General features: G+C 38.5%; 6 protein-coding genes and 1 pseudogene across 7 annotated transcripts; 2 read left to right on the forward strand and 5 right to left on the reverse strand.

The window, feature by feature from the left end:
- Positions 1 to 222: 222 nt before the first annotated feature.
- Positions 223 to 633, reverse strand: LOC122086272 (zerumbone synthase-like). Its single transcript, XM_042655014.1, has one exon. It carries the CDS (start codon positions 631 to 633, stop codon positions 223 to 225), a length of 411 nt encoding a protein of 136 aa, XP_042510948.1.
- Positions 634 to 5,702: 5,069 nt separating this feature from the next.
- LOC122087243 (secoisolariciresinol dehydrogenase-like) lies at positions 5,703 to 6,765 on the reverse strand. Its single transcript, XM_042656305.1, has 2 exons — positions 6,662 to 6,765; positions 5,703 to 6,583 (listed from the first exon to the last, which is right to left on the reverse strand). Exons 1-2 carry the CDS (start codon positions 6,691 to 6,693, stop codon positions 5,764 to 5,766), a joined length of 852 nt encoding a protein of 283 aa, XP_042512239.1. The 5' UTR covers positions 6,694 to 6,765; the 3' UTR covers positions 5,703 to 5,763.
- Positions 6,766 to 9,967: 3,202 nt separating this feature from the next.
- Positions 9,968 to 11,211, forward strand: LOC122087242 (annotated as a pseudogene).
- Positions 11,212 to 12,405: 1,194 nt separating this feature from the next.
- Positions 12,406 to 14,625, reverse strand: LOC122087246 (secoisolariciresinol dehydrogenase-like). The gene is made up of 2 exons (XM_042656307.1): positions 14,466 to 14,625; positions 12,406 to 13,309 (listed from the first exon to the last, which is right to left on the reverse strand). The coding sequence occupies exons 1-2, from the start codon at positions 14,498 to 14,500 to the stop codon at positions 12,523 to 12,525; spliced, it is 822 nt and encodes a 273-aa protein (XP_042512241.1). The 5' UTR covers positions 14,501 to 14,625; the 3' UTR covers positions 12,406 to 12,522.
- Positions 14,626 to 15,898: 1,273 nt separating this feature from the next.
- LOC122087245 (secoisolariciresinol dehydrogenase-like) lies at positions 15,899 to 17,307 on the reverse strand. Its single transcript, XM_042656306.1, has 2 exons — positions 17,142 to 17,307; positions 15,899 to 16,813 (listed from the first exon to the last, which is right to left on the reverse strand). Exons 1-2 carry the CDS (start codon positions 17,174 to 17,176, stop codon positions 16,018 to 16,020), a joined length of 831 nt encoding a protein of 276 aa, XP_042512240.1. The 5' UTR covers positions 17,177 to 17,307; the 3' UTR covers positions 15,899 to 16,017.
- A 3,412-nt stretch (positions 17,308 to 20,719) lies between these two features.
- LOC122087201 (IAA-amino acid hydrolase ILR1-like 4) lies at positions 20,720 to 23,229 on the forward strand. The gene is made up of 5 exons (XM_042656245.1): positions 20,720 to 21,525; positions 21,618 to 21,743; positions 21,866 to 22,180; positions 22,381 to 22,509; positions 22,589 to 23,229. The coding sequence occupies exons 1-5, from the start codon at positions 21,172 to 21,174 to the stop codon at positions 22,967 to 22,969; spliced, it is 1,305 nt and encodes a 434-aa protein (XP_042512179.1). The 5' UTR covers positions 20,720 to 21,171; the 3' UTR covers positions 22,970 to 23,229.
- A 104-nt stretch (positions 23,230 to 23,333) lies between these two features.
- LOC122087202 (NAC domain-containing protein 89-like) lies at positions 23,334 to 26,328 on the reverse strand. 2 transcript variants are annotated; one of them, XM_042656247.1, is made up of 4 exons: positions 25,874 to 26,328; positions 25,434 to 25,687; positions 24,582 to 24,878; positions 23,334 to 23,988 (listed from the first exon to the last, which is right to left on the reverse strand). In XM_042656247.1, exons 1-4 carry the CDS (start codon positions 26,061 to 26,063, stop codon positions 23,572 to 23,574), a joined length of 1,158 nt encoding a protein of 385 aa, XP_042512181.1. In that variant the 5' UTR covers positions 26,064 to 26,328; the 3' UTR covers positions 23,334 to 23,571. The 2 variants fall into 2 exon arrangements, with proteins under 2 accessions (XP_042512181.1, XP_042512180.1); XM_042656246.1 differs by having other exon boundaries at positions 23,334 to 23,994; positions 25,874 to 26,325.
- Positions 26,329 to 27,746: the final 1,418 nt, after the last annotated feature.

Genomic DNA, 27,746 nt, shown 5'->3' on the forward strand with positions numbered 1-27,746 from the left:
GCATGCTGGGGTCCTCTCAACAGTTGAATCCTCACCACCGTTCACCGTAGAGGATTTTTGAGTCCATAGGAAACTTCATGTTGGGAAAATTTAAAAAAAAAAAAAAAATTGAAAGAAAAATCTATTCCATAAAAATTCATAACATATGGGAGGTGAGTTTCTTCGTATTACTTATTGGGAAGTTCCGATGTCAAGTACTCCGATACCCAAAACTGATCACCACTAGTTGAGTCGATCATTTAGTTGGTCGTAAATGGAGACAGCAGAATTAGTGATTGAGAAGCCACCATCTACGACGTGGTTATGCCCACTCACGTACTTAGACTCCTTACTCCCCAGATAGAGAGTTGCATCAGCCACGTCTTCCGCCTTCAGCTCTACTCCTTTCAGGTTAGAATACGTCAACACCGGCAATTCATTTGCCTTCATGAACTCCTTCGCCAGAGGCGTTAAGATCAAGTAGGGAGATACAGAGTTTACCCTAATTCCGTACCGCCCCAGATCCACCGCCGTGTTCTTGGTGAGCCCCAGTACCGCATGTTTCGCCACCGTGTACGAGTGCGGCGCGGCAGCGCCCACGACGGAGCAGATACTAGTAGTGTTGATAATGCTGCCGGAGCGCGCGGGGATCATAACACATGCAGCGTGTTTTGTGCCTAAAAAGACTCCTGTGACGTTGACTCTGAGAATCTTCTCGAACTCCGACACGTCGTGGGCGATGTTGGGTTTGAGTGATCCCACGATGCCGGAAAAGAAATCGTCTGTAATTTCGATCTCGTACAATTCCGTGAAATACTACATTCAGGGGTGATACGTATATTGATACTAATGCAATGGTCCAGATCTGATTTAAATAATTCTTCACTGATTTAAGGTTTTATTAGTTGTACCATATCTAGAAGATATTTATATAAATTCCTTTAAGTGGTCTTGGTGAATCAAAACTACTAAGTTGTCCTCCATTTAGTGTAGCTGCAGAGATTGGTATTCAATAATTGTTCTAAGGGTATCTTGTCTAGCCATTCACGTGGTTTCCCCTTTGCCGTGCTAGTGCTACTTCCTTTCACATCCTGTTTCTCAAAAACGTAAAAAATTCTTTCTAGTCCATGGATGTGATTGGTATGGAGGAAAACAAAAAACCAAATAGTTCCCAAAACAAAAGGAAACCCCGAATCTCTGCTGTTTAATCGGTTATCGGATTATCTTCGTCGATATCTGATCGATACGGAAGGACCGATATATCGATATGATATAGATGTATTTTTCATTTTAAAGAAAATTCTAATTTCTTTGTTTTAAAACTTTTTTCGATCTAGGCGAAAAAAAAAAAACCGATTGATTTACCAATTTTGACGACAAATCAATCCAGCATAATTGGTAAGATGAATATTAATTCCATCCAATGCTAGGAACGATGAGTATAGGGACCCACACCGAGGTATAGCTCTACTGGCCCAAAAGGCATTGTATATTAAGTTATTAACAGGCATTTTAGTTCAAGTCTTTCTGTGACTAATTTGTTACATAGTCAAGTGTGATTGTTACGTGTTTGCATGTAACAGAGGTTTACCCTTGGAATGGAGCAGGATTAGCAAAAATAAAAAATAAAATAAATTTGATGGGCTATGGTAGGGGTGTCAATGGCTTCGTTTGGCCCTATTTTGGTCCAGGTTGAATTGGTTTTGGTGTGGGCATGGTGAAACCAAAACAATAAGGAAATTTCAGTTTCAATTTGATTTCCATTTTGGTGCGATTTGATTTCGATTTTTTATCTAATTTGGGTTTGATTTTCTATACAAATTTATACAAAACTATGCAAATCTTGGCTTATTTTAATAAATTGGTTTTAGTTTGATTTGGGCTTTGAGTTGCTTCTGATTTGGTTTCAGATTTTTTACTCAATTACCGATGTGTTTCTGTTGTTATGAGGGTTACATTATCCCAAAATCAAAACTGGCTCAATAAGGTTTTGATTCGATTCAACCAATTTTACTGGTTCGAAATTAAGTTTTGACACCCCTAAGCCATGGTACTAAAAGAATGATCCGCCTGTAGCTAGGGAGCTCCTCGTCCTGTCTGAACATCTCTATTCTTTTCATTGCTGTGACCCTCAAGTGAACTTTCAAAACCATGATAGGAACTTTACCGAGAAAAAGCCAAACCATGATAGGAACTGAAAGTTGACAACTGATCAATAAATGTGTTGCATTGATTCAATGACTCGATCTTTAGATAAGGGCTTGTCTGACTAGGGTATAACCCATCTATGTTAATTGAATCAAAAGTTTAATATAATCGAATTTGGATGAGGTTCATGTATGAGATTGTTTTTGTAGACCTTGGTCCATAGATTTGGAATTTATTAAATAAAGAGAGAGAAAATGGATTCTAAATCCATAGACGAAGGATGTATGAGATTGTTCACATATGTGAACCTGATCCGGTCTCAATACAATATGAAAAAGGCATTGAATGAATGTATTTTTTTTTTCATGTATATAAAAATATATTAAAATCTAATTAAACAAACAAAATGATGATATAGCAAAAATCAAGAAAATGGAAAAACAAATATCAAAAGGATGATATATTAAAGAATGACTGATGAGAAAATAAATATCAAAAGGATGACGTAGTGGAAAATGTTTGTTTCGAACCTTAAAAGAAATGGCTTCCCAAATCCATTTAATGATACGTATCAAGGGGGGTCATTTTCTTTTATTTCTTTCACATCAAACATGATGAATTACAACACCAAAGGCAAGCTTACCAATGGAATCATAAGTTGATTTGCCACTAAAACACTAAAAATTTTCAAGATTCACTTCTATTCACTTTGAAAGGGAATGATGTTTGTGTGATGAGGCTAACACTTGTTAAAATGACGCATTTCTAAATTAATTTTGACAAAAAAACATGAGAAGAAGAGGTGCTTCACATTTTCTTGAAAGTTCCAACATGGGCAACAATTGGAAATTGGTAAAATTCCTTTAAGAAGAAAATCTTGGGCAGATAGGGAAGAAGTCTATGCTCTTCAAAGAGTAAAACTACACCTAAGAATATTTGAGCTAAACAAGACTAACATGCACCTAACCCATCCTTATTCTTTGAAAGTAAAATGTTTTCCCAACTCATGGGATGAAAATTTGGGTTTTCCTGGCCTTCCCAAAGTAAAGAGGACATGATGGACTCAATCTTATGGTAGATGAAAAAAAACCGCCACTTTAGTAAATATAAAAATTCTGCACAGTTGTTCTAACAAATTTGGGACAACTAGTAAAGTTTCTTATTATTAGGTATAAAAAGCCCAATGATATATGAAGACACATCTAAGGTTCAAGATAATGGATGTGAGACTTAACCCTATAACTACCAATATCTCAACAAGTTAATCTCACATCGATTGTGAGTGAAAAATCCATTTCCTAATACACCTATGAACACCCTCCCTCATTAGATCCTTGTTTTAGCCTTTTAGGTATCGAAATCTGCCTTGTTGGCTGAGTCAGACTTGGGCATTTTTTCAATGGTAAAACCGTAAAACAATCTGATTGGTCTTGTGAGATGAAAATTTACAAAGTGATGTGTGAAGGAAAATTGGGTCCAAAATTATTTTCCCTAACAAGGGATTTGTGGACCTACCCACTAGTGTTTAGCATTTTCCTTGATTTCACAGAATTGAGCTCATACTACAGTCACCATGGGAGTTGGATTTTAGGCATAAGAAACTGTTAAATATGTAGATTTAAAATGGGTGATTGGGCTGTGATGCTTACAGGTTATGTGAATTTAGCATTTTCCCTTCTTCATTGACTCATTATGTTGATGACAAGTCAGCGAAGCTTATCAAATTGTATGCTTAAGCTACAAGCCTTTCCACAACAGTAAAGCCATGGATCTTGCTAGCTCTCAGACTCTCTGCGTTTTTAGTCTGAACAAAGTCGAAAACCAGCTCAAGAAAAAGAAAGAGGTTGGAGAGATTTGGATTTGAGAGCGACTGACTTCTAAGTTCATAGCTGGGGAAGTGGGCGTCACAAATGTTGGAACTATTTGCGCTTTTTAATGAATGATTGAATCTCCATTTGGATTTTTTTCTAATACCATTCTTCTCTCTCATCCGACTTTGATATAGATATCAATACCAGTATAGTATGGAACATCGATACGATATGACTTAGAAAATGGATAAGTTGTTCATATGATCACCTGGTCGTATGAGTCAATATCCAACATTTGTCATTTTTATTTCCAAATATATATCTCTTTATCCTTGTAATGGTTGAAGGTCGTGGGATAAGTGTTGAATGCTGACTTATACGATCAATTGATTTTACAAGCAATGGATCCCCTCTCATATGACTTATCTTCCAAGAGCAGCACCTTCCCATAAAATAGATACGAAATATCGGGTGGATTCAATGGACATAATTGATTTCAATAATAACTAATAGTGATCCAATTAATCGATTCTCAAAGAGAGTACCTATGTTCATTTTTTATTTTTATTTTTTGGTAAAGAAAAAAGGGTGCTCCATGGTGTCAAATGAATATTGGTACAACCAATGGGGTTGGTAGCCTAATGGTGAAAATTCCCACAATCCATCATCGCTTGAGTCGACTAGTTGTGGGTTCGAGTCTTGGCATGCCCCACTATCACCCATTGGTCCTGCGGAAGTGCCGCTTGCTGTACAGGGGCTTGTCATGGGGGCTATGATCAATACCATTGCTTCATTTGACACCAAATCTACGCCTTATCGCCACCATGGTGCCAAGTATAATGCCACCATGGTGCAAAATATAATGCCATTGTGGTGATATGGGCGGCAATTTTACGATTTGGACTCATGATGTTTTTAACCGTGCCCCAAGAGTTAATCTGATGTTCACACACGATCACCTGTCGTACATGTGTGGATCCAACACTTATCTTTTTTACTTTCATATATACCCCTATTCACCTTTGTAATGGCATGAAATGAGACAAGTGTTGGATCCTCACATGTACGATTAGGTGATCGTATGTGCTATGGATCCAATCTCCATTGCCCCAGTCTTCCTACACTTTCATGACCCAACCTTCCCTTGTATTTGCAACCATTCCTCTATCTTGCACCTTGCCCTCACTGCCTGTTCAACCCCTTAGCTGCCCTTGTTCATGCTCTTTTTGTGCACAATAGACCATCACCCACCGGTGTGCAATTTAGGGGGGAGGGGGGATGATGTATAGATAACTCGTAGGGATGAGAGATTGTCTAGGTATTGTCGTCAATGCGGGAAAATGAGATTTGGGATGCATTAGCAAACAAGACAAGAGTACAAGATATTGATCCTTGAATGTAGTGTTTATGGACAATGGTCACTTTGGGAACATACATGTGAGGATTCAATACCTAACCCTTTTACTTCCATACATATCCCTTGTCACCCATTTAATGACAAGAAATGGGACATGTGTTGGATCACATGCAGCAAACTCCATGTGGAGTGGTTGTCCTCGATCACTCGTATTTAAAATTTATTTTGATGACCAAAATATTCCATATGGTTTTATGTTACTTATTTTTTAACTGTATCACTTAGCAAATGGTAAGACTTATATAATTATAGTAAGATGGTAAGACGCAAAAATTTCAAGATTTTTTCTTTCAGTGAATCACAAAATAGAGCAACTAAGATCATGTAAAAAGCAAGCCTTGTGATCATGGATTAATAACTGGGGCATACTTTATTCAAATCTTCAGGAACTGAAACAAGATCAACTCTTTACTGAGGAGGCATAGAGAGGTTCAACGCATTGGAGACGAGATGTGACAAAGATAGATTGGTAGTGCTATAACCCCCATCCACAACAAGATTAAGACCACTCACATACTTAGCATCATCACTAGCTAAGTACAAAGCAGCCTGAGCCACATCCTCTCCCTTCATAATCACCCCTTTCAAGTTTCCAGCTTGAGCAAAAATCCCTTCAATCAAGCTATCCTCCATCATCCCAAACCCTCTCTTTAACAATGGGGTTACAACTCCGTAAGGAGAGATACAGTTCACTCTGATCCCAAACTGACCCAACTCCACACATAAGTTCTTGGTTAACCCCACCACCGCGTGCTTCGATGCTACATAAGCACTCGATGCCTGGCCTGGAACTATGACAGAAGCTGCACTGGAAGTGAAGAGTATGGTACCCTTCTTGGATGGGATCATCACCCTCGCTGCGTGTTTAGCTCCTAAGAACCCACCATAGACGTTCACATCTAATACCCTCTTGAAATCTTCTTTGTCTGCCTCCAAGATTAATCTTTTGGTGATGTCGCCACCGATGCCGGCGTTGTTGAACATGATGTCCAGCTTCCCATACTTAGAGACTGCCGTGTCGACGGCGTTACGGACGTCGTCGTCGTTGGTCACGTCGCAATGGACGAAGATGGTCTCAGTGGAGCCGACTTCTTCACAGAGAGAGTTGCCCAGATCGTCTTGCACGTCGGCTATGACTACCTTAGCTCCGTGATGAACGAACAACCTTACGGTGCTCGCTCCAATCCCACTGGCTCCGCCGGTAATCACCGCTACCTTCCCTTCCAACCTTCATAAGTTATAAGAAATTAGAACACAGATCACTAATCAAATAGGAAGGAAAAGGTTTTCCCAGGGATTAATTTACCTTTTGGCTGTGAGAATACCACCTCCTTCCATCGGACTTCGCCTAGGCGTGCGAGTTGAATTCTTTCTTGTTTCGTAGAAGAGACGAAGGACTTGTCACTTGGTGTCGCAGTCAATTACGGTATCACTTAAATAAACTTCTCAAAGGAAAAAACATAAGGAGAGAGAGAAACGATAATTATTGAAGGAGGGATTTGATTGACTATGGAGTACGCCAATTGCGACTGAGACTTTAACGAAAAAAGAATTTGCGAGTAAGAAAGCAAAAACCATAAGGAGGTCAAAAAAGTAAGACTGTTCACGTCCACATGGCTGCACCTCTATCATAAGTTTGAATATTTTGCCCAATTAAGGTTTTAAACATTGTCGTGTATATGAGTTTTTTTTTTTTCCAAACATCAGCAGCTAATTAATTTTAAGAAAGGAGTTACCAAAAAAATTAATTAATAGATTAAGAAAATTTAGAAACTATTAAAAAATATATATATTTAGGATTTTTCTTTCATTTATAAGATTTTTTTTCTTTCCAAAAGACATTAGAAATTGGGAATCAATGGTATAATTACTTTATGAGAAAATATTATTTCCTCTTAAGAGTCTTAATTAAAACTATTTTGAAAGCATATATATATATATATATTGAAATAATTTATAAGAAAATAGATTATGGTAAACTCCCTACATACAAAGACTTAATTAATTATTTTTGAAATGGAATGATATATGAATTCCTATTATGATAATTTTTCCTTAGTTGGTTCATCAAATGCCTATCAAAGTATTGGATGATAATGCCCCTCCTAAGGAATATATATAGTTTCATAAGGTAGCAAGGGAAGGAAAAGAAATCAAATTTACAAAAAAAATGAACATTTTTGCACTCGTAATGGTACAATTACCTTAAACTCTTACTAAATATAGTTTCATATTTCTTAAATAAAATATTTATTTTTCCTAGAACATCCCAAGAATTTCATTGTAGAATTTAGTAAATTTAATAACCAAATTTGATATTTTTGAGAATTAATTTCCCAATCATTTTAGTAGGCAATGGTTGAAAAGTGATCATCTTTTATTTTGTCTTTTATTTCGCTTTTCTTGCTTTTATTTCTCTTGAAATCATGTGGAGCTTTTAATGCATTAAGCGAAAAGTCAATGAGATATCATGGGGATATATTAAGATATAGACCAAGGGTTTACATTAACTTCTCAAATCCTAAATCCCGCCCATCCCAATCCCCTTGCCTCTAGAAGGAGCTTAAAAAACGGCAAAAAATTCTACCAAAAAAACAAAAGGGAAATACTTACTATACTGCGTGCCACTCATAATTTAAAAAAAAAAATAAAAAAGAATGCTACCCTATTGCGACCTGGTGGGCACAAATAACCTCTCGATATTTTTTGGAATAAAATTATGTAATTTTTGTTTTTCACCCTTGACCTCGGACATGATGAAATCTTATGTATCAGATCCGTTCTTTTAACAATGCTACTTATTAGTGTAGGAAATATCAACATATATCCTATTCTAACCCAAAAAAAATCAAAATACCTATATAAATAGTCGGGCTCAACATGTCTCTCTGAGTTAATACTGTCATGACTTCATTTTAAGAAAGTATATCAAACTATGTAATTTATTACTGTGCAGATTCATATATTTTCTCTCCTAACTTTGGAAGTTGAAACTATGTATGCTTTATAGGACCATTTTTTTGCAACTATCTGATCAGCTCAGTCTTAGCAAAAAATACAAATTTTCTTTTTTGGGTTTTAGAATAGGTTACCAAAGCTGGCTTCTTTGGTTTCTGTGGGTAAAATTGAATGAAACTCCATTGGAGGGGACAGGGCCTTATATAGAGATGCTGCTTCTCAACATCGTACCAAGCGAGTTCATCTGCAATTAAGATAGCTGATTTCAGAATGCAGAGGAATGAGCTGTTCATTTAAGACCAGAGATCGAGTTTTGTTGATAAGATGCTGAAACCTTCAATGACATGAAGCCTTTGACCTCATCCATGAATCTACTCTTTTTTTCTATGGCTATGTTTGGAAAAAAAAAAAAACGGAAGAAGAAGAAAACCCATTGTATGTCATCTCACTAATGGGGCCTGAAAAAGCAACCTAAAGTTTGGACTCTTAATTACATTCAACATTATATCCTAGATTTACCTTTCATTACGGTTAAAAAAAAAAAAAAAAAAAAAGAATGCCTCCTATTCCACTATTTCTCGTTCTTCCCATGTTGACACTCCCTCCCTTGCTCAACACTGCGACAATCCAAATGGCTCAACCCCACCACACCCTCCCCTACCACCATCCAGCCTTCATCTTTCTTCATCCCAAGTCCCAATCCACTGCCAAGTCGATATGGAATTATAGGGCAAGGGAGAGGGTGTCTCATCGAAAAGAATAAAAAGAAAAAGAAAAAAATAAAAAGAATAAGACTTGTTCGATTTTAATTTGGGTTTTTTTTGTTTTATCCTAACAATGGGGTAAAAGTAAAACTACGATATAATATCAACTAACGGATAAAGCAAAACAGCTAGTTGTTATTGATATTTACTTAAATGCTCTTTCACACATGGCTTCACTGGATACTACTGCATATTGGTACAAGCTAGTTCAGCTAAATTTTTTTTCTTTCTTGATAGCCTAACATAACCTAAATTACTTATCCGATTTTTTGAAATACATTACATTTCCAATCAGTGTCAAATGAATAATTTTTTTTTTCTTTTCTATCCTTATGGTTAGGTTTAGTTTGTTTGTCAAGATATGAATAAAAGAAAGAAGAAGGAGGGGAAAAAAATCAAAGAGAAAGATAGACACATAAGTCAATCATTACATCATGATGGAAAATGTCATCAATATACAATGATTGATTTATGTATCTATCTCTCATCTCAAATTCATTTTTTTTTTTTTAACCATTCATTTCTTGACAACCAAACTAATTCGATAATTACATTTTGAGATGAAAGAGAAAAAAAAAAAAAAAAATCTTGTAATACAATGTTTAATTAAAATGAAATGCAAACGTCCCGTTAAATACTACATGACCTTAAGATGCTACGGTTCTTCTTAAGCCCAAGCTCCCAGGGAATGTCCAAGCTCGTGCAACTCTTTAAGCCCAATTCTAAGCAAATGGAGAGCTCTAAAAAGTAAAGTCCATGCCAAAGCCAAGAAAGCTTCAACTTTCAAGGCCAAGTTCCAGCCCAACCCAATTGTGAAAGATTTGGATTTTGAATAATATATATCCACTAATCCAATCCACCCTCCAATTTCTTCTTTCACGATCCATCACCTTTTTTTCTTCTTTTTTTTTTTTCCTTCGAGATCTGCATTTTCGTTTCTCTTACAAAACAAGAAGGAATTCACTCAGGCGAAGATCAATGGAAGGAGGTGCTCTGATCACAGCCAAAAGGTAAATCCCTTTACTTCCTTTAACTGATAAGAAATTTAAACTCTAATCAATCAGTGATTTCTGTTTTCTTATAACTTTGAAGGTTGGAAGGGAAGGTAGCAGTGATAACCGGTGGAGCCAGTGGGATTGGAGAGAGCACGGCAAGGTTGTTCGTTCATCACGGAGCTAAGGTCATTATAGCCGATGTCCAAGATGATCTGGGCAACTCCCTCTGTCAACAACTGGGCTCCAATGAGACCATCACCTTTGTCCATTGCGATGTGACCAACGATGATGACGTCCGTAATGCCGTCGACACGGCTGTCTCTAAGTATGGGAAGCTCGACATCATGTTCAACAACGCCGGCATCTCGGGCAAGGTCGGTGGATCACTATTGGAGGACGATAGCGAAGATTTCAAGAGGGTATTGGATGTGAACGTCTATGGTGGATTCTTGGGAGCCAAGCACGCAGCGAGAGTGATGATCCCATCCAAGAAGGGTACCATAATCTTCACTTCCAGTGCAGCTTCTGTCATAGTTCCAGGCCAGGCATCGAGTGGTTATGTAGCATCAAAGCATGCGGTGGTGGGGTTAACCAAGAACTTATGTGTGGAGTTGGGGCAGTTTGGGATCAGAGTGAACTGTATCTCTCCCTACGGAGTTTTAACCCCAATGATGAGGAAGGGATTGGGGATGATGGACGATACCATGATTGAAGGGGTTCTGTCACAGGCTTCAAACTTGAAAGGTGTGGGTATTAAAGCAGAGGATCTAGCCCAGGCTGCTCTGTTCTTAGCTAGTGATGACTCTTAAGTATATAAGTGGTCTCAATCTTGTTGTGGATGGGGGTTTCAGTACTACCAATCCATCTTTCTTACATGCTGTGGCCACTGCGTTGAATCAGCTCCCTATGCCTTCTCAGTGAAGATTAATTTGATCTTATTTTAGTTTCTGAAATAATGGAGACTAGTGGTTTCAGAAGATCTAAATAAAAGGCCATTCTTGACCTTGTTCTTAAGTATCCTAGGTCCAAATTGTTCATCTTTTTCTACAGATTGAAGGTTTCAAGAATGTGTAATGTCAATTGGGTCATGTAATTTATCAATGGATAAGATTTTAATATAATTTCTACATAAACAACAATTGTTTAGCGCAATTGGTGACCTATGGTGTGCTAAAAACCAATGGCTTCCATATGATAAAGTTATGGTATTTTTCACATGAGCGTATGACACGGCCCTCGTAAGGATGTAAAAAGATTGAATACGAATTGAATATAGATCGGATGTGATTAGATTTGAAATTTTTTGCTTGGATACGGATACCTTTGAATGGATATGGATGTAAATCGAATTCGAATTTTAGATTTGAATATTTTCTGCTTAGAAACGGATACCTCTAAAAGGATACGAATGCGAAAAAAATTCAAATTTTCAACTATTCATTTACATCCTCGACAAGTATAACCCGAACTATTCTATCCCCAGTGGATACAATTTACTCTCAATCTATGTCTTGAAGTTGTCTTGGTTATTTTTCTCATTCTCTAGAACCTGTGTATACTTCAAAAACCCTCAAAGTCATTAATTTATTATTATTTTTGTTATAATTAATTATCTATTTGGATCGGATAATTTGAATTTGAAAATGGATATAATCTAATGAGATATGGATATGCCTAAATGAAAACCAATATTAATTGAATTCGAATTTTTGACTATCTATTTACATCCGTCCTCCTCTAAGCAAAATTAAATGTTTTTTTCCTCATTAGTTTCTACAAAAATCGATGATACAAAGAAATAAATTTATCAACACCAAAATTAAGATTGAGATTCATAGTTGGTGATAGTGTGATCATGATTAGAAATTTTTAGAATAATCTTTGGCTTTGCTTGATCCTATAGCGGTCATTAATATTCATAAATTCATAACATAGAGTATGGATCAGGTTCTCATACGAAAATGATTCTCATATGGTGTTTGATCCACACTTGGACTATACTTAATCTCTCTCTTCTTTTAATTGATTTTTATTTTGAATGGAGTTCAAGTGTGGATCAAACACCTTACGAGAATCATTCTCATATGAGGACTTGATCCTGACTCCATAACATATGGAAGATCATTGGCATGTGAAAAGAACGAACAAGTCTACTACCATGGGCAAGGCACAAAAATTCTCTATGAGAAGGCCATGAGTGACAATGAACATATATCCAACGATTAGAGTGCATGTTGGGGTCCTCTCAACAGTTAAATCTTCACCACCGTTCACCGCAGAGGATTTTTGAGTCCATGGGAAACTTCATGTCGGAAAAATTAAAAAAAAAGAAATTTTTGAAAGAAAAATCTATTCCATAAAAATTCATAACATATGGGAGGTGAGTTTCTTCGTATTACTTATTGGGAAGTTCCGATATCAAGTACTCAGATACCCAAAACTGATCACCACTAGTTGAGTTGATCATTTAGTTGGTCGTAAATGGAGACAGCAGAATTAGTGATAGAGAAGCCACCATCTACGACGAGGTTATGCCCACTCACGTACTTAGACTCCTCACTCCCCAGATAGAGAGTTGCCTCAGCCACGTCTTCCGCCTTCAGCTCTACTCCTTTCAGGTTAGAATACGTCAACACCGGCAATTCATTTGCCTTCATGAACTCCTTCGCCAGAGGCGTTAAGATCAAGTAGGGAGATACAGAGTTTACCCTAATTCCGTACCGCCCCAGATCCACCGCCGTGTTCTTGGTGAGCCCCAGTACCGCATGTTTCGCCACCGTGTACGAGTGCGGCGCGGCAGCGCCCACGACGGAGCAGATACTAGCAGTGTTGATAATGCTGCCAGAGCGTTCGGGGATCATGACACGTGCAGCGTGTTTTGTGCCTAAAAAGACTCCTGTGACGTTGACTCTGAGAACCTTCTCGAACTCCGACACGTCGTCGTGGGCGATGTTGGGTTTGAGTGATCCCACGATGCCTGCGTTGTTGAACATAATGTGGAGAGCGCCGTACTTGGAGACCGTAGTGTCCACGGCTTTTTGGACGTCGGATTCGTTGCTGACGTCGCAGTGGATGAAGGATGCAGATGTGGGGCCTATGTCTTGGCAGACGGAGTGGGCCAGATCATCTTTGACGTCCGCGATCATCACTTTGGCGCCGTGCCTGCAGAATAATTCGGCGGTGCTCTTGCCGATCCCGCTGGCCCCACCAGTGATGAGTGCCACCTTACCGTCCAGCCTATAATATTAATTTAACCAGCAGTCAATATTGGCACATGATTGTAGGTATGATATTCAATCTTTGGCACATGATTCATGATTGTAGGTATGACATTCAATCTAATCCCATCAGTTCAATTTGATGGTCCTTTTTTTAATATATAATTCTATTTAAAAAATATGTTTTTCAATATTAAATGATTGAAATCCAGCCGAGTCATTATGGCGGCTGATTTGTAAAAGTCTTAACACGGGGGAGAAAAAAAAATTTAAAAAAAAAAAAATTAAGGTAAGAAAAATTTATTAAATATATGTTTAGTGTAAACGACCGATACAAAATCCAATCAACTTTTATTTAGGTTAAACCCTAACACCAAAGAAAGAACAATTCGTTAGTATGGGAAACTCAGAAGCTGATGAGATGTGGGGGATGATGGATCAATATGAGAAACCGTTTATGAATATGGAGGTTCAGAAGAATTCCATGGGGAGTTTCATGGTCCAAAGCAACTTCTTTGTCAACCCATGAAGGAAATGCTAATAGATTGATGTAGCGGGTCTCTGATAATTAAGGTTTGGAGGTCTTTGTTGGGCTAAGGAGAAAAACAGATCGAATGGTAATCAGATAGACCCATCTTCACTGTTTTTCAGAAAGGTTATTAGTATCTTTTAGGTCTAGAGAATAATCATGCATTATTCCCCTGATCTGATTTTTATTCCAAAGTCTAGCATTTTGGTCACTGAATAGAGGTTTATGGTATAAAGGGTGCGCATCTTCGCAACAATATGGAGCCTATACTACTTTTGGGATCCGACTCCCCTCCAATCGATTGTGCATCCAATCTGGCATTTGATGTCAATAATGGATTCATTGTTTGTAAGATCACCTAATCGTACATGTGTGGATCCAATATCTGTCTCTTTTGTTTCCATATATTTTCCTCTTCAATCTTATAATGACAGAAAATGAGATAAGTATTGGATCCTCTCATGTACGATAGGTGATCATATGTGCAGTGGAGCCAATCTCTTGACTCAAGATCAGAATTTTACCCCCAAAAAATAAAGACCGACTCAAATCTCGGAGGAAGAGGAGGGGCAAGTCATCCGTGTCAAGTATTAGCAACATATTTGCGTTTCACATAGAGAGAGAGAGAGAGAGAGAGAGAGAGTACCTTCTTGCAATAGAAGAGAGAAGTGGGGATCCCATGGTTGGTTGGTCGGCTTGTTTCTTCTTTAGGAGGCTGGCTGGAGGGGAGAATTGGATGATAAGGCCTCTCAGGTGGCTTCAAGACCTTCCTTTCCCTCGTTCTCTTCTTATGGGTCTCAGATTCACTCTCATGACAGTCACATTAATTATTAATTTAGAACTTCCAATATAATATATAGAATATAGAAGTCTTTGCGAGAGTTGCCTTCCACTTTGACTATAATGGGCGTTATTCCTTAAGCAATGTTGAATGGGATAGAATGTTTCTCCTACTCCTCCAATAGAGTTTATCCCTTTCCTAACTCCTCTTTGCCGTGGCTGCTTCCCTCCTTCAATAAAATAAATAAATAAATAAATAAAATCTTTGTATTCTAATAGATATGCTAAAGGTGGTTCCTTGAGTCAATTGTATTATCTTTTGATCTTGCAATAGCCCGGGGCAAGTTTGCATGTGTGCACATCCACCAGTAAGAAAAACCTAGCAAATAAGTATACACAACAAGAAGGAATTTAACATGGTTCAACATGAATGTCTACATTCACTCGAGAGAATAAGAGATTTTTCACTAAGTTAGAAAAAACTCTTGATATCACTCACTAATCCTCAGATAGACTAGCACAGCAATCCACTGCCACGATCTCTACTTTAATCTTAAATGCATAGATGGAAAATCGAACCTGGGACCTTGCGCTTATCCACACAATTCCCAATTCACCCTAACCATCTTCCGTTACATGTGCCCAAGGTTTTCCCATAAAGACGGTATATAAGAAAATCTAAAAACACTAATTTTTACACAATTACAAATTTACCTTGTATATGTATTGGATACAAAACCTAACCCAAACATATACAAGCCCAATAACATTATGTGAACCACTACATAATACAACACATATAACCAAATAGGAAGTCCTTTTAGGTTAAATGATGATAAGATTTTCACCAACTGATTTGAGCTTACCCAACTATGATGAAACTTAATTATCACAGTTTTAACAACACTGAGGATGTCAACATGCTATTCATCCTTGTGACCACCATTAATATGGTTATTGGCGTGTGAAAAGAAAGAACAAGTCTACTACAATGGGCCAACTTTCAAACACTGAGGCTGGTGAAACGGCGTCCCACCCAGATGTGATTTCAAGGCCTGGCCGATCAAGCCCATCCGACCCTTAAAGCCCAAATCAACTTGGCCCTATTATAATCAGCCATTTCCAGTGCAACAGTGCTATTTGGGTGCCCGATTAGGATTGACCGATTAATAACTAACATCTTTAAACTTATTTATAGCCTCCCTTAAATCCTTTTTAAGACTCATTAATTAAACCCAACACGTTTAAAACATAAAAGTGCTTAGTCCATTTAAAGCCCATGCAACCCGAGAGGATCGATTAGTTAATCAGGGAGTTTCTTCTTATTAATTATTGGGAAATTTCTGAGATCAGGTACTGAGATACTCCATTAAACACCTTCATGAGGTGACAAGGTGATCCTTTTGTTGATCACCTCACTAGTTGAGTGGATCCTTTTGTTGATCGTAAATGGTGAAAGCAGAATTAGTGATAGTGAACCCACCATCTACGACGAGGTTATGCCCACTCACGTACTTTGACTCGTCACTCCCCAAATAGAGAGCTGCCTCAGCCACGTCTTCCGGCTTCAGCTCTGTTCCTTTCAGGTTAGAATACACCTCCTCGGGCAAGTCAGTCGCCTTAATCAGCTCCTTCGCCATGGACGTTAGCACCACGTACGGTGATACAGAGTTTACTCGTATTCCAAACCGCCCCAGATCCACTGCCGTGTTCTTCGTGAGCCCCTGTACCGCATGCTTAGAGGCCGTATACGAGTGAGGCGCCACAGCACCCACGACGGAGCAAACACTAGCAGTGTTGATAATACTGCCGGAACGAGCTGGGATCATAACACGTGCGGCGTGCTTTGTGCCCAAGAAGACTCCTGTGACGTTTACGCTCAAAACCCTCTCGAAGTCGGCCTTGTCGTCGTGGAGGATGTTGGGTAACTTGGGTTTGAGAGCGCTCATGATGCCTGCATTGTTGAACATGATGTGGAGAGCGCCGTACTTGGAGACCGTTGTGTTCACGGCATCCTGGACGTCGGACTCGTTGGTGACGTCGCAGTGAACGAAGGATGCCGATGTGGGGCCTATGTCTTGGCAGACGGAGTGGGCCAGATCGTCTTTGATGTCCGCGATCATCACTTTGGCGCCGTGCCGGCGGAATAGTTCGGCGGTGCACTTGCCGAGACCGCTGGCTCCACCGGTGATTAATGCAACCTTACCTTCTAGCCTATCACATTAACCAAACGCATCAACTATTAATTAGTCAGGGAGAATATTGGCCCAAAGCTGTTCCAAGTTTTCAGATCTATGGAGTGCGTAAATTAGAGTCAACTTAGAGCAGTCTAAGACTACTTTAGGGAGTATAAAATTGTGGATCATAATAAGGTTGGGGATCAAAGCAGTGAGCAAGAAGAAGAGGACTCAAACTCATAAATCAGTTTATAAGATGAGGAAATTCAAGATCATATTAATCCACATCAATTCGCTCGAGAGACCAAGGAGAGCAAGATCATCCACATCAGCTATTATCCTTCAACCAGAGAGAGAGAGAGTACCTTCTTGCAATACTCGAGAGAGATGAAGATCCCATGGTTCTTATCTGAACGTTCACCCGGCGGGAGCTGTTGTAGCCTTTATTCGTTTTTGGGGGAGAACACCTTTCATCAACTTCAAGACCTCATTCACTCATTTTCTTCTTGTAGGGTCTCTTTTAAAACTAGTCTTTTCCAAATTGTCTTATCACTCAGACTCTCACTAAAGACGTTGATTCAATAAGGATGTGGAAAGCTACTTTCCACCAGAGGTGTCAATTCTAGACTCACACCAGAAAAACCTAAAATGGGCCTAACTTGTTTATCAAACTTTCAAAACACCGAAGAAACCTAAAATCGACATAACCTGTTTATCAAACTTTCATGCCCAAACTTGGGCCGATTAATATCCAAGTCATTTGCAATGCTATTTGAGGTTGTTCCACCAATTAATAGTCTGATATATTTAAAATTCTTTTAAAACCCATTTACTTAGCTTAATCAAAGTAAAGCCCATTTAGAGTTAAATGTTTTATTAACCTGTTTATTTAGCCTGATTAAAGATTAATATCCGACTAACCATTTATAAATGGGATTATACGTTCATATCTAAGCCTATAAGGAATAATTACTTAAATAAATTAATCATGGTACAAAGATCTAAAATGAAGAAACCCAATTAGACTTGACCAAAACCGACCTAACTGACAATTTTATCCCAAACTCCCAATTAAATGGGGCCTACTAAGTGGATACATACAATGGCAAAATAAGAATTAGACGTCGGTGGAAGATATTTATATAAATCCCTTTAAGTGGTCTTGGTGAATCAAAACTCCTTAGTTGTCCTCCATTTATTGTAGCTGCAGAGATTGGTATTCAATAATTGTCCTAAGGGTATCTTGTCTAGCCATTCACGTGGTTTTCTCTTTGCCGTGCTAGTGCTACTTCCTTCCACATCCTGTTTCTCAAAAAGTAAAAGATTCTTTCTAGTCCATGGATGTGATTGGGATGGAGGAAAACAAAAAACCAAATAGTTCCCAAAACAAAAGGAAACCCCGAATCTCTGCTGTTTAATCGGTTATCGGATTATCTTCGCCGATATCTGATCGATACGGAAGGACCGATATATCGATATGATATAGATGTATTTTTCATTTTAAAGAAAATTCTAATTTCTTTGTTTTAAAACTTTTTTCGATCTAGGCGAAAAAAAAAAAAAAAATTGATTTGCCAATTTTGACAACAAATCAAACCAGCATAATTGGTAAGATGAATATTCATTCCATGCAATGCTAGGAACGATGAGTATAAGGACCCACACCGAGGTATAGCTCTACTGGCCCAAAAGGCATTGTATATTAAGTTATTAACAGGCATTTTAGTTCGAGTCTTTCCGTGACTAATTTGTTACACAGTCAAGTGTGATTGTTACGTGTTTGCATGTAACAGAGGTTTACCCTTGGAATGGAGCAGGATTAGCAAAAATAAAAAAATAAAATAAATTTGATGGGCTATGGTAGGGGTGTCAATGGGTCCGTTTGGCCCTATTTTGGTCCAGGTTGAATTGGTTTTGGTGTGGGCATGGTGAAACCGAAACAATAAGAAAATTTCAGTTTCAATTTGATTTCCATTTTGGTGCGATTTGATTTCGATTTTTTATCCAATTTGGGTTTGATTTTCTATACAAATTTATACAAAACTATGCAAATCTTGGCTTATTTTAATAAATTTTGGATTGTTTTCGATTTTTTACTGGTTTGGTTTCAGTTTGATTTGGGCTTTGAGTTGCTTCTGATTTGGTTTCAGATTTTTTATTCAATTACCGATGTGTTTTTGTTGTTATGAGGGTTACAATATCCCAAAATCAAAACTGGCTCAATAAGGTTTTGATTCGATTCAACCAATTTTACTGGTTCGAAATTAAGTTTTGACAACTAAAAGAATGATCCGCCTGTAGCTAGGGAGCTCCTCGTCCTGTCTGAACATCTCTATTCTTTTCATTGCTGTGACCCTCAAGTGAACTTTCAAAACCATGATAGGAACTTTACCGAGAAAAAGCCAAACCATGATAGGAACTGAAAGTTGACAACTGATCAATAAATGTGTTGTATTGATTCAATGACTCGATCTTTAGATAAGGGCTTGTCTGACTAGGGTATAACCCATCTATGTTAATTGAATCAAAAGTTTAATATAATCGAATTTGGATGAGGTTCATGTATGAGATTGTTTTTGTAGACCTTGGTCCATAGATTTGGAATTTATTAAATAAAGAGAGAGAAAATGGATTCTAAATCCATAGACGAAAGATGTATAAGATTGTTCACGTATGTGAACCTGATCCGGTCTCAATACAATGTGAAAAAGGCATTGAATGAAGGTAATTTTTTTTTTCATGTATATAAAAATATATTAAAATCTAATTAAACAAACAAAATGATGATATAGCAAAAATCAAGAAAATGGAAAAACAAATATCAAAAGGATGATATATTAAAGAATGATTGATGAGAAAGTAACTATCAAAAGGATGACGTAGTGGAAAATGTTTGTTTCGAACCTTAAAAGAAATGGCTTCCCAAATCCATTTAATGGTACGTATCAAGGGGGTCATTTTCTTTTATTCTTTCACATCAAACATGATGAATTACAACACCAAAGGCAAGCTTACCAATGGAATCATAAGTTGATTTGCCACTAAAAATTTTCAAGATTCACTTCTATTCACTTTGAAAGGGAATGATGTTTGTGTGATGAGGCTAACACTTGTTAAAATGACGCATTTCTAAATTAATTTTGACAAAAAAAACAAGAGAAGAAGAGGTGCTTCACATTTTCTTGAAAGTTCCAACATGGGCAACAATTGGAAATTGGTAGAATTCCTTTAAGAAGAAAATCTTGGGCAGATAGGGAAGAAGTCTATGCTCTTCAAAGAGTAAAACTACACCTAAGAATATTTGAGCTAAACAAGACTAACATGCACCTAACCCATCCTTATTCTTTGAAAGTAAAATGTTTTCCCAACTCATGGGATGAAAATTTGGGTTTTCCTGGCCTTCTCAAAGTAAAGAGGACATGATGTACTCAATCTTATGGTAGATGAAAAAAAACCACCACTTTAGTAAATATAAAAATTCTGCACAGTTGTTCTAACAAATTTGGGACAACTAGTAAAGTTTCTTATTATTAAGTATAAAAAACCCAATGATGTATGAAGACACATCTAAGGTTCAAGATAATGGATGTGAGACTTAACTCTATAACTATCAATATCTCAACAAGTTAATCTCACATCGATTGTGAGTGAAAAATCCATTTCCTAATACACCTATGAACACCCTCCCTCAGTAGATCCTTGTTTTAACCTTTTAGGTATCGAAATCTGCCTTGTTGGCTGAGGCAGACTTGGGCATCGATTTTTCAATGGTAAAACCGTAGAACAATCTGATTGGTCTTTTGAGATGAAAATTTACAAAGTGATGTGTGAAGGAAAATTGGGTCCAAAATTATTTTCCCTGACAATGGATTTGTGGACATACCCACTAGTGTTTAGCATTTTCCTTGATGTCACAGAATTGAGCTCATACTACAGTCACCATGGGAGTTGGATTTTAGGCATAAGAAACTGTTAAATATGTAGATATAAAATGGGTGATTGGGCTGTGATGCTTACAGGTTATGTGAATTTAGCATTTTCCCTTCTTCATTGACTCATTATGTTGATGACAAGTCAGCGAAGCTTATCAAATTGTATGCTTAAGCTACAAGCCTCTCCACAACAGTAAAGCCATGGATCTTGCTAGCTCTCAGACTCTCTGCGTTTTTAGTCTGAACAAAGTCCAAAACCAGCTCAAGAAGAAGAAAGAGGTTGGAGAGATTTAGATTTGAGAGGGACTGACTTCTAAGGTCATAGCTGGGGAAGTGGGCGTCACAAATGTTGGAACTATTCGCGCTTTTTAATGAATGATTGAATCTCCATTTGGATTTTTTTATTCCTTCCGTTCCCAATTGAAAAGGAAGAAGAAGGGGCTGATTGCTCCCACTTCTTCTCATGACAATGGGGTTTCTTCCTTACCTTCTGTTGTTCTCGGCTTTAGTTCTTCACTCATGGGCAATCGAAAGCGAACCCGGATTGGACATGAAGCACCTGAGCCAAAAGCTTTTGGAATCGGCTAGCGAGACCCAGTTCCTGGATTGGTTGAAAAGGGTTCGAAGGACAATCCATCAGCACCCAGAGCTCGGATTCCAGGAGCATAAAACCAGTGAATTCATCAGGTCAGAGCTTGAAAAGCTTGGAATCGAATACTCATGGCCAGTGGCGAAAACAGGGGTGGTAGCAACCATCGGATCAGGTGAGCACCCCTGGTTCGCTCTCAGAGCAGACATGGATGCCCTCCCATTACAGGTTTGTCTCAAACGATTTAATTCTCTGCTCTACTTTTCCAAATACTTCCCCGAACTGTGTGTGATCGAATGAAGCCATGATCGTTTTGACAGGAATTGACAGAGTGGGAGTACAAGAGCAAGGTTGATGGTAAGATGCACGCCTGCGGCCACGATGCCCATGTCACTATGCTTATGGGGGCCGCTAAGTTGCTCCAAAGCCGAAAAGATCAATTGAAGGTAACGGGAAAATGAAATTGAAAGCTTAATTGAATTGGGTATCCCCCGCCCTCCTCTTATGTATTCAATTCTCAGCTCCATCTTGTCTAATTTGTTCTATTAATGCCATCTTAAACTTGAAGGGCACCGTCAAACTTGTTTTCCAACCAGCAGAAGAGGGTTTAGGAGGTGCTCACCATATCTTACAGGAAGGTGCTCTTGACAACGTTCAATCTATCTTTGGGTTGCACGTCGCGCCGGAGTTGCCTACTGGAACAATTGGTTCCAAACCTGGTCCAATAATGGCCGCCTCCGGCCGTTTCACGGCTGTAATTCAAGGACAAGGTGGTCACGCGGCTTCTCCACACAAAACCAGAGACCCAATTCTCGCGGCGGCCCTTGCGATCCAAGCGTTGCAACAGATCGTTTCTCGAGAGATAGATCCTCTTGAAAGCGGGGTATTTGTCCTCTCCAACCCCTCCCGTCCCATATCTCCTCCTCTTTCTCTGCTCTAGTCAGATCTCTGATGTGATTGGTGATTGGTGCTTGGTTGTTTTTGTTTGTCTGGATCTTATGAAGGGCAACTTGAATCAATTACGCATAGGTTAAGGATTTGATTAAATTTCAAGTTCTTACTGGTTTGTTTCCAACGTTATAGGTAGTCTCAATCGGATTTATACAGGGCGGCCAAGCAGAAAACGTTATCCCAGAGTCTGTGACTTTTGGGGGCACCTTCAGGAGCATGAGCACTGAAGGTATCTCTCACCTTCGGAATCGAATCAGAGAGGTACCCAATTTCTGATTTTGCATTTGTTTGTTAAATTGAGTTAGAAAATCCATTTTTCTCAAGATGTTCTTTTCGTCAGATCATAGAGATGCAGGCAGAAGTTCATCAGTGTAAGGCTATGCTGGACTTCATGGAGAAGAAACTAATTCTGTATCCACCAAATGTCAATGACGAGGCAGCATACGAGCATGCGAGGAGGGTTGGGCAGAGCCTACTTGGGGAAGCCAATGTGAATCTCAGTCCCATGATGATGGGTGCAGAGGACTTCAGTTTCTATTCCCAGAAGATGACTACTGCGTTTTTCTTCATTGGAATAAATAATGAGACCCAAAAACCATATCATCCACTGCACTCGCAACACTTCGTTCTTGATGAGGAGGTCCTCCCCATTGGAGCAGCTCTCCATGCTGCCGTTGCTCTTTCTTACTTAGACAGTCAAGCTCAAGTTGTCGTTGGTTAAGATGTCTATGTTGAAAAGGGAGATAAGAGCAAAAGCTGTTACTTGTCTTCATATCAAATACAAAACCAATCCAGATGAGGGCCCCTCCCAGAAGTTGGGGTATATAATCAGCTAAGGAAATCCTGGTCTGGAACAGTACACCACAAAACGAGAATAATAACTCTCCTTTTTTTTATATCAAGTGCTTGAAATGCTGTGTATTATTGTGCAAACTCCTTCTGATTATGTTTTAATGTTAAAAATGAGAAATTCACTGTTGACATGCAAAATTGCAGAGGAGAACACCTTAAACATTTCTCCAATGGTAAATGCAAAACATGTGGATAATTGATTCTGGTTGTCTACACCTACCATGGAAACATTGCTGAAGAATTAAATGCTTTGGTTTATCAGAATAGATGCTTCTCATTTTAGTATATGATATGACTGCATCCCATTAGATATGTACATGCCATCAAATTCCACCTAAGAAGAACAGAACAAATTCAAACTAGATTCTGGCTGCTGCATGAATGGATCCCATCTCTGAGTTATCTTATGGAATCAGCACCAGGCTTGAAGAAACCATAGTATCCAATGCTCATTCATCTGCCATAAAATCCTCACAGCTTGATCTTACAGGTGAACATTTTGAGATGACTGATGCATCTGAGTACCAGAAGGAACAAAACCAGCAAAGCCATGATCTTGAAAATCATAAATATGAACCTGGTTCCTGTCCCAACTGAAAATATACTCTCCACTCTTTTAAAACACTGCCTCGCATCCTGCCTTAGCAATTTCTTTACAATTCCTACATCTGTGACTTCCGGGATCTCTTCCGTTACTTGCATTTTCAATCTGATTCTCCGTTTTGCTGTACCTTGGCTAGGAAGCTCCAAAGACTTCTCTGCATTTTCCCTCTGTTTAGATGTTATCTCAGTCAACTGAGAAGGAATTTCTTGCAGTGAAGAGTAATCAAGTTGGATGATATCCTCATTCAAAATATCAGCAAAGCAATCATCTTCTGCATCACAGTACTGAAACTGAGGAATAAAAGGCAGGTTCAGTTTATAGAAAGATATTAGGAAGCACAAGGTAAACCATGAAATGTGTATCTTCATACGAATTCCTGATTATAGAATAATGACAAATATTAACATGGCAAGATCAGCTGATATTCCTCTTCTTTAGGACTGGAAGAAGCTATCGAGAAGTGTTGGGGAAATATATGCCAAAAATTCACTTAAAATACGAATCTTATTGGCACAAGAAATAATTAAAATTGGTATGATTGCTTTCATCTTGATGGTGTAGCAGTACAGAATTTGCAGTCATCTTAACTGAGAACCCATAATTAGTTGGTTTTGATTCCAATTTTCCAACAAAGAGAACCAAACGTGCGTCTATGTAGAGGGGAAGAGAAAGTTGGTTTCATGCTTGAGATTGAAGCAGGCATTTCAGTTTAGGATTTGCAAAATAAAGAAATGTGATTTGAGTGATTGCAAATAAAAATATTCCATTGAAAACTCAAGAAGCTGAAGTGATGAGAGTTGTGAAGCACTTGATTAACGGAAATTAGATATGTTAATTTAGATAGTATATATAAAATGATTTTAGGAGTAAACCATACCTTCTGGCCAGAGCATTCTCCATTACTTTGTAGCTTCTGAACAGAATCAGATGTAGATTCACACAGTTCTCTAAAGAGGGCATCTGAATTGCTGCCCTGCTTCATGGAGAAACATTCTGTTTCCTCAACCTCTTCATGTGTCCCTGTCTGCTTCATTTCATTTCCAAGTTGGGCCACAGTGGAAAGACCATCATCTGTCGCTGCAAAATCTCCGTGACTCACTGAATTGCTGTTTGAATTATCATCATTTGCATTAATTGGTATCTTTTTCCGAAGCCGGCAGACGACAAAAGAATCCTGCAGAGGCAAAATTCTCAGATTTGCAGATGTTAACTAATAACTAACATCTTTCTCCAAAATAATTAAGCATGATTCAAGGGTATAAGCACTGAAAATTAAGTCGAAGTGCTAAACATGTTTCTGTAACTAGTTCCAACTCTAACCCTTGGCATTGACATTAACAGTTTGGGAAAGGAAAAGGGGAAAAAAATCTTCAAGTTCAAATCTGCACAAGGGAAATTAAGTCCTGCATGAATAATCTTGGAAGGAGAAATTCTCAAGAATAATAGTTCTGTCAGCATGAATATCCTGAAGCAATAACTTACAAGCAAATCCAGCGTTTGCAATCTAAGACAAATGATAAAGGAGATGGACAGTGCACTGCACCTACATTTTAGTTTTCTCTCTGTCTCAAGGGTTCGTTGTGTATGTGACTGCAGCTGATTAAGGAACAAGACATATAAAAGAGAAGCAACCAAGTCTATAGCTAATCAGCATAAATAGAGCAAGGGTTTTAGGATCTAAAGATTTGAGTTACAGGACGAGGGGATCAGTGAGGTGAGGAGAAATCACCTGGCCTTTGCCTTTGATAGAGAACTCGTGCATTATCCAATGCGTCCTCTCCCCATCAGGTGCACGGCCGATGTGGAAAACCAGAGTCCTTTTGGTTCCAATCAGATTGGAACCAGACTTGACGGCACGCTCTTTCCCGGTTGCTTTCCAGTACCCAACCTTGGTTGCCCTCTTCGTTTGAGACCCATTTGGGTATTTCTTGTCTCGAGGGCAAAAGAAGAACCATTCGTTGTCCGAGGGGATTATGGACTTATCTGGTTCCAAAGACAATGAATTATGAATCACGAACCAGAAATAAGAAAATTGCACGGAAACTGTTCAAATTCAATTTCAAAATCTTAGTTATCTAATCAAACTCAGTGTAGAGCATCACTAATCTAAAACAAAAAAAAAAACAAAAAACTCTGTTTTTCTGTGGAGTTTCTTCCCCCAAATCTCACCTGGTAGGTCCCAAGGTTCAAATCGACATATGTCAACTTCAGGAATCACCTGGACGCTCTGCTCCAGGCCATCAAGCTTCCGCTTCAGATAATAAGAAATCAGTTCTTCATCAGTTGGACAGAATCTAAAACCAGGAAACACAGAAGTGTCCACCGTAGAAGTCGAAGGATCCCTGAAAGACAAAGGCATCTCCAAACCACCCAGACACAAAAACAGAGAAGTCGCAGTTCAAACACAGAAATCGATCGCTTTTCTAGTTCGCTTCCAGAGGATTTCTGTAAGACTTGTATACGTCAAAGTCTTCGTTGGGGTCTCCTCGAAGGAGAAGAACAGAATCTGAATCAGTCTTTCGTGTCCGCTTCGTCGTCTTTGCTTCTTCTTCTCACTCTCCTCTTCTCCTCTCTTCTTCTCCTCCTAGTCCTACTGGTTTTCTTTTGGACTTTATCTTCGCCTTTTTGGGTTTAGAAAATGGACCGCTTTAAAGATTGATCCAAAGACCCGGGCGGCAATGACAAGTGGAAGACTGACTTGGTTATGACTAAATGACGCTTGGTGCTGACATTGCTTTCTTTAAACTTTACACGTGGACACTGGATATATTAACCGCTACGTCGTTAGACGCGCGTGACGGGCACTTGCCTATCCCGTTCAAGTGGTACGGATTCCACGTGGTATAAGGTATCTCTTCACGTGCCTTTGAGAATACAATTCTTATGCTCACGTGAGAGAAGCTTGTTAACCCTTTCCCACCACGTTAACGTGCGCTGGTATGCATGCTTACTCTTGAAAAAGTATAAAAGTGATTAAGATATCATTAATTACGTTTCATGGGACCATTTTGTCTTTGGGAGTATGAATACTGAGATTATGAGGATCCACTTTATGTGTTTTTTGGTAGGATTATGAGGACCCACTCACCAAGTGCAAATTAGCGAGGAGAGTGAAGAGATTCTCCATTGTCAAAATCTCTTTCATAAGCATCTTTTCTCTGTTGGTATCTATGGTGTCTTAGGAATGATCAGATCTTTAATGTCAAGAATTGGTCTCCTTGAGAAGTAATCACCGTGGCTGAGAATGCTTAACTTGTGCTCAAATTTTGTCATTTGACAACTTGTATATAACTATTCTCGTATATTTAAACAACAACAATGATAAGTCTATCTTAACTTGATGGGGTCAGCTACATGGATTCGATATGGTATAAAGTAATAGTAAGCATAAAAATAACTATAAGTTTCAAAAAGTAGTAAAAATGGGTAAAAAAAGAAGTTAAAGCATTAGTCAAAATAGCATCAATGGAGCATCACCTACAAAGGATTGGCTACATGGTCCTTGTCTTCCACCTTTATTCGTTGTTATACTAAAATCTAGTCTTACCATTTGCATATATTTTCTTGCCACTTCATTAATAATCATTTTAGGCATACCTTTCCTTCTGGCTCCATGTAATTGAAACTAATCACTCTTCTTTACTGGGGCATCAATGGGTCTCCGTTGAACATGGTCATACTACCTCAACTAGCTCTCGTGGCGCTTGTCCTAGATTGATACAACCCTTAACTCGTTTCTAATGCAATCATTCCTTATTCTGTCTCTCTTGGTCTTGTCGTATATCCCTCTCAACATCATCATCGCTTCTATACCCAATTTATTTAAATTACTCTTTTTAACTGCCCAACATTCCGTCCCATAATGTCATAGCTAATCGTATTACCGTCTTATAGAACGTTCCCTGAAATTTAATAGGCGGCATGTGTTTGTCACATAGCACTTATGACACACTTCTCTACTTCATCCATCCCATTTTAATTTGTGGAAGACATCATCTTCTATATTACTCTATTTACCAATGATTAAACTCAAGTATTTAAA

The sequence above is a fragment of the Macadamia integrifolia genome, chromosome 8 (assembly GCF_013358625.1).
Source record: "Macadamia integrifolia cultivar HAES 741 chromosome 8, SCU_Mint_v3, whole genome shotgun sequence".
NCBI lineage: Eukaryota > Viridiplantae > Streptophyta > Magnoliopsida > Proteales > Proteaceae > Macadamia > Macadamia integrifolia.

Coding starts and splice junctions, on each gene's coding strand:
- LOC122087246 (XM_042656307.1), bottom strand. CDS start 14,500: ATGGGATCCCCACTTCTCTCTTCTATTGCAAGAAG. Junction 13,310..14,465: donor CTCTCTTCTATTGCAAGAAG/GTACTCTCTCTC, acceptor TTAATATTATAG/GCTGGACGGTAAGGTGGCAC.
- LOC122087243 (XM_042656305.1), bottom strand. CDS start 6,693: ATGGAAGGAGGTGGTATTCTCACAGCCAAAAG. Junction 6,584..6,661: donor GGTATTCTCACAGCCAAAAG/GTAAATTAATCC, acceptor TAACTTATGAAG/GTTGGAAGGGAAGGTAGCGG.
- LOC122087245 (XM_042656306.1), bottom strand. CDS start 17,176: ATGGGATCTTCATCTCTCTCGAGTATTGCAAGAAG. Junction 16,814..17,141: donor CTCTCGAGTATTGCAAGAAG/GTACTCTCTCTC, acceptor TTAATGTGATAG/GCTAGAAGGTAAGGTTGCAT.
- LOC122087201 (XM_042656245.1), top strand. CDS start 21,172: ATGACAATGGGGTTTCTTCCTTACCTTCTGTTGTTCTCGGCTTTAGTT. Junction 21,526..21,617: donor TGGATGCCCTCCCATTACAG/GTTTGTCTCAAA, acceptor TCGTTTTGACAG/GAATTGACAGAGTGGGAGTA. Junction 22,510..22,588: donor TTCGGAATCGAATCAGAGAG/GTACCCAATTTC, acceptor TCTTTTCGTCAG/ATCATAGAGATGCAGGCAGA.
- LOC122086272 (XM_042655014.1), bottom strand. CDS start 633: ATGATCCCCGCGCGCTCCGGCAGCATTATCAACACTACTAGTATCTGC.
- LOC122087202 (XM_042656246.1), bottom strand. CDS start 26,063: ATGCCTTTGTCTTTCAGGGATCCTTCGACTTCTACGGTGGACACTTCT. Junction 25,688..25,873: donor TGAACCTTGGGACCTACCAG/GTGAGATTTGGG, acceptor CTTTGGAACCAG/ATAAGTCCATAATCCCCTCG. Junction 24,879..25,433: donor CTATCAAAGGCAAAGGCCAG/GTGATTTCTCCT, acceptor TTGCCTCTGCAG/GATTCTTTTGTCGTCTGCCG.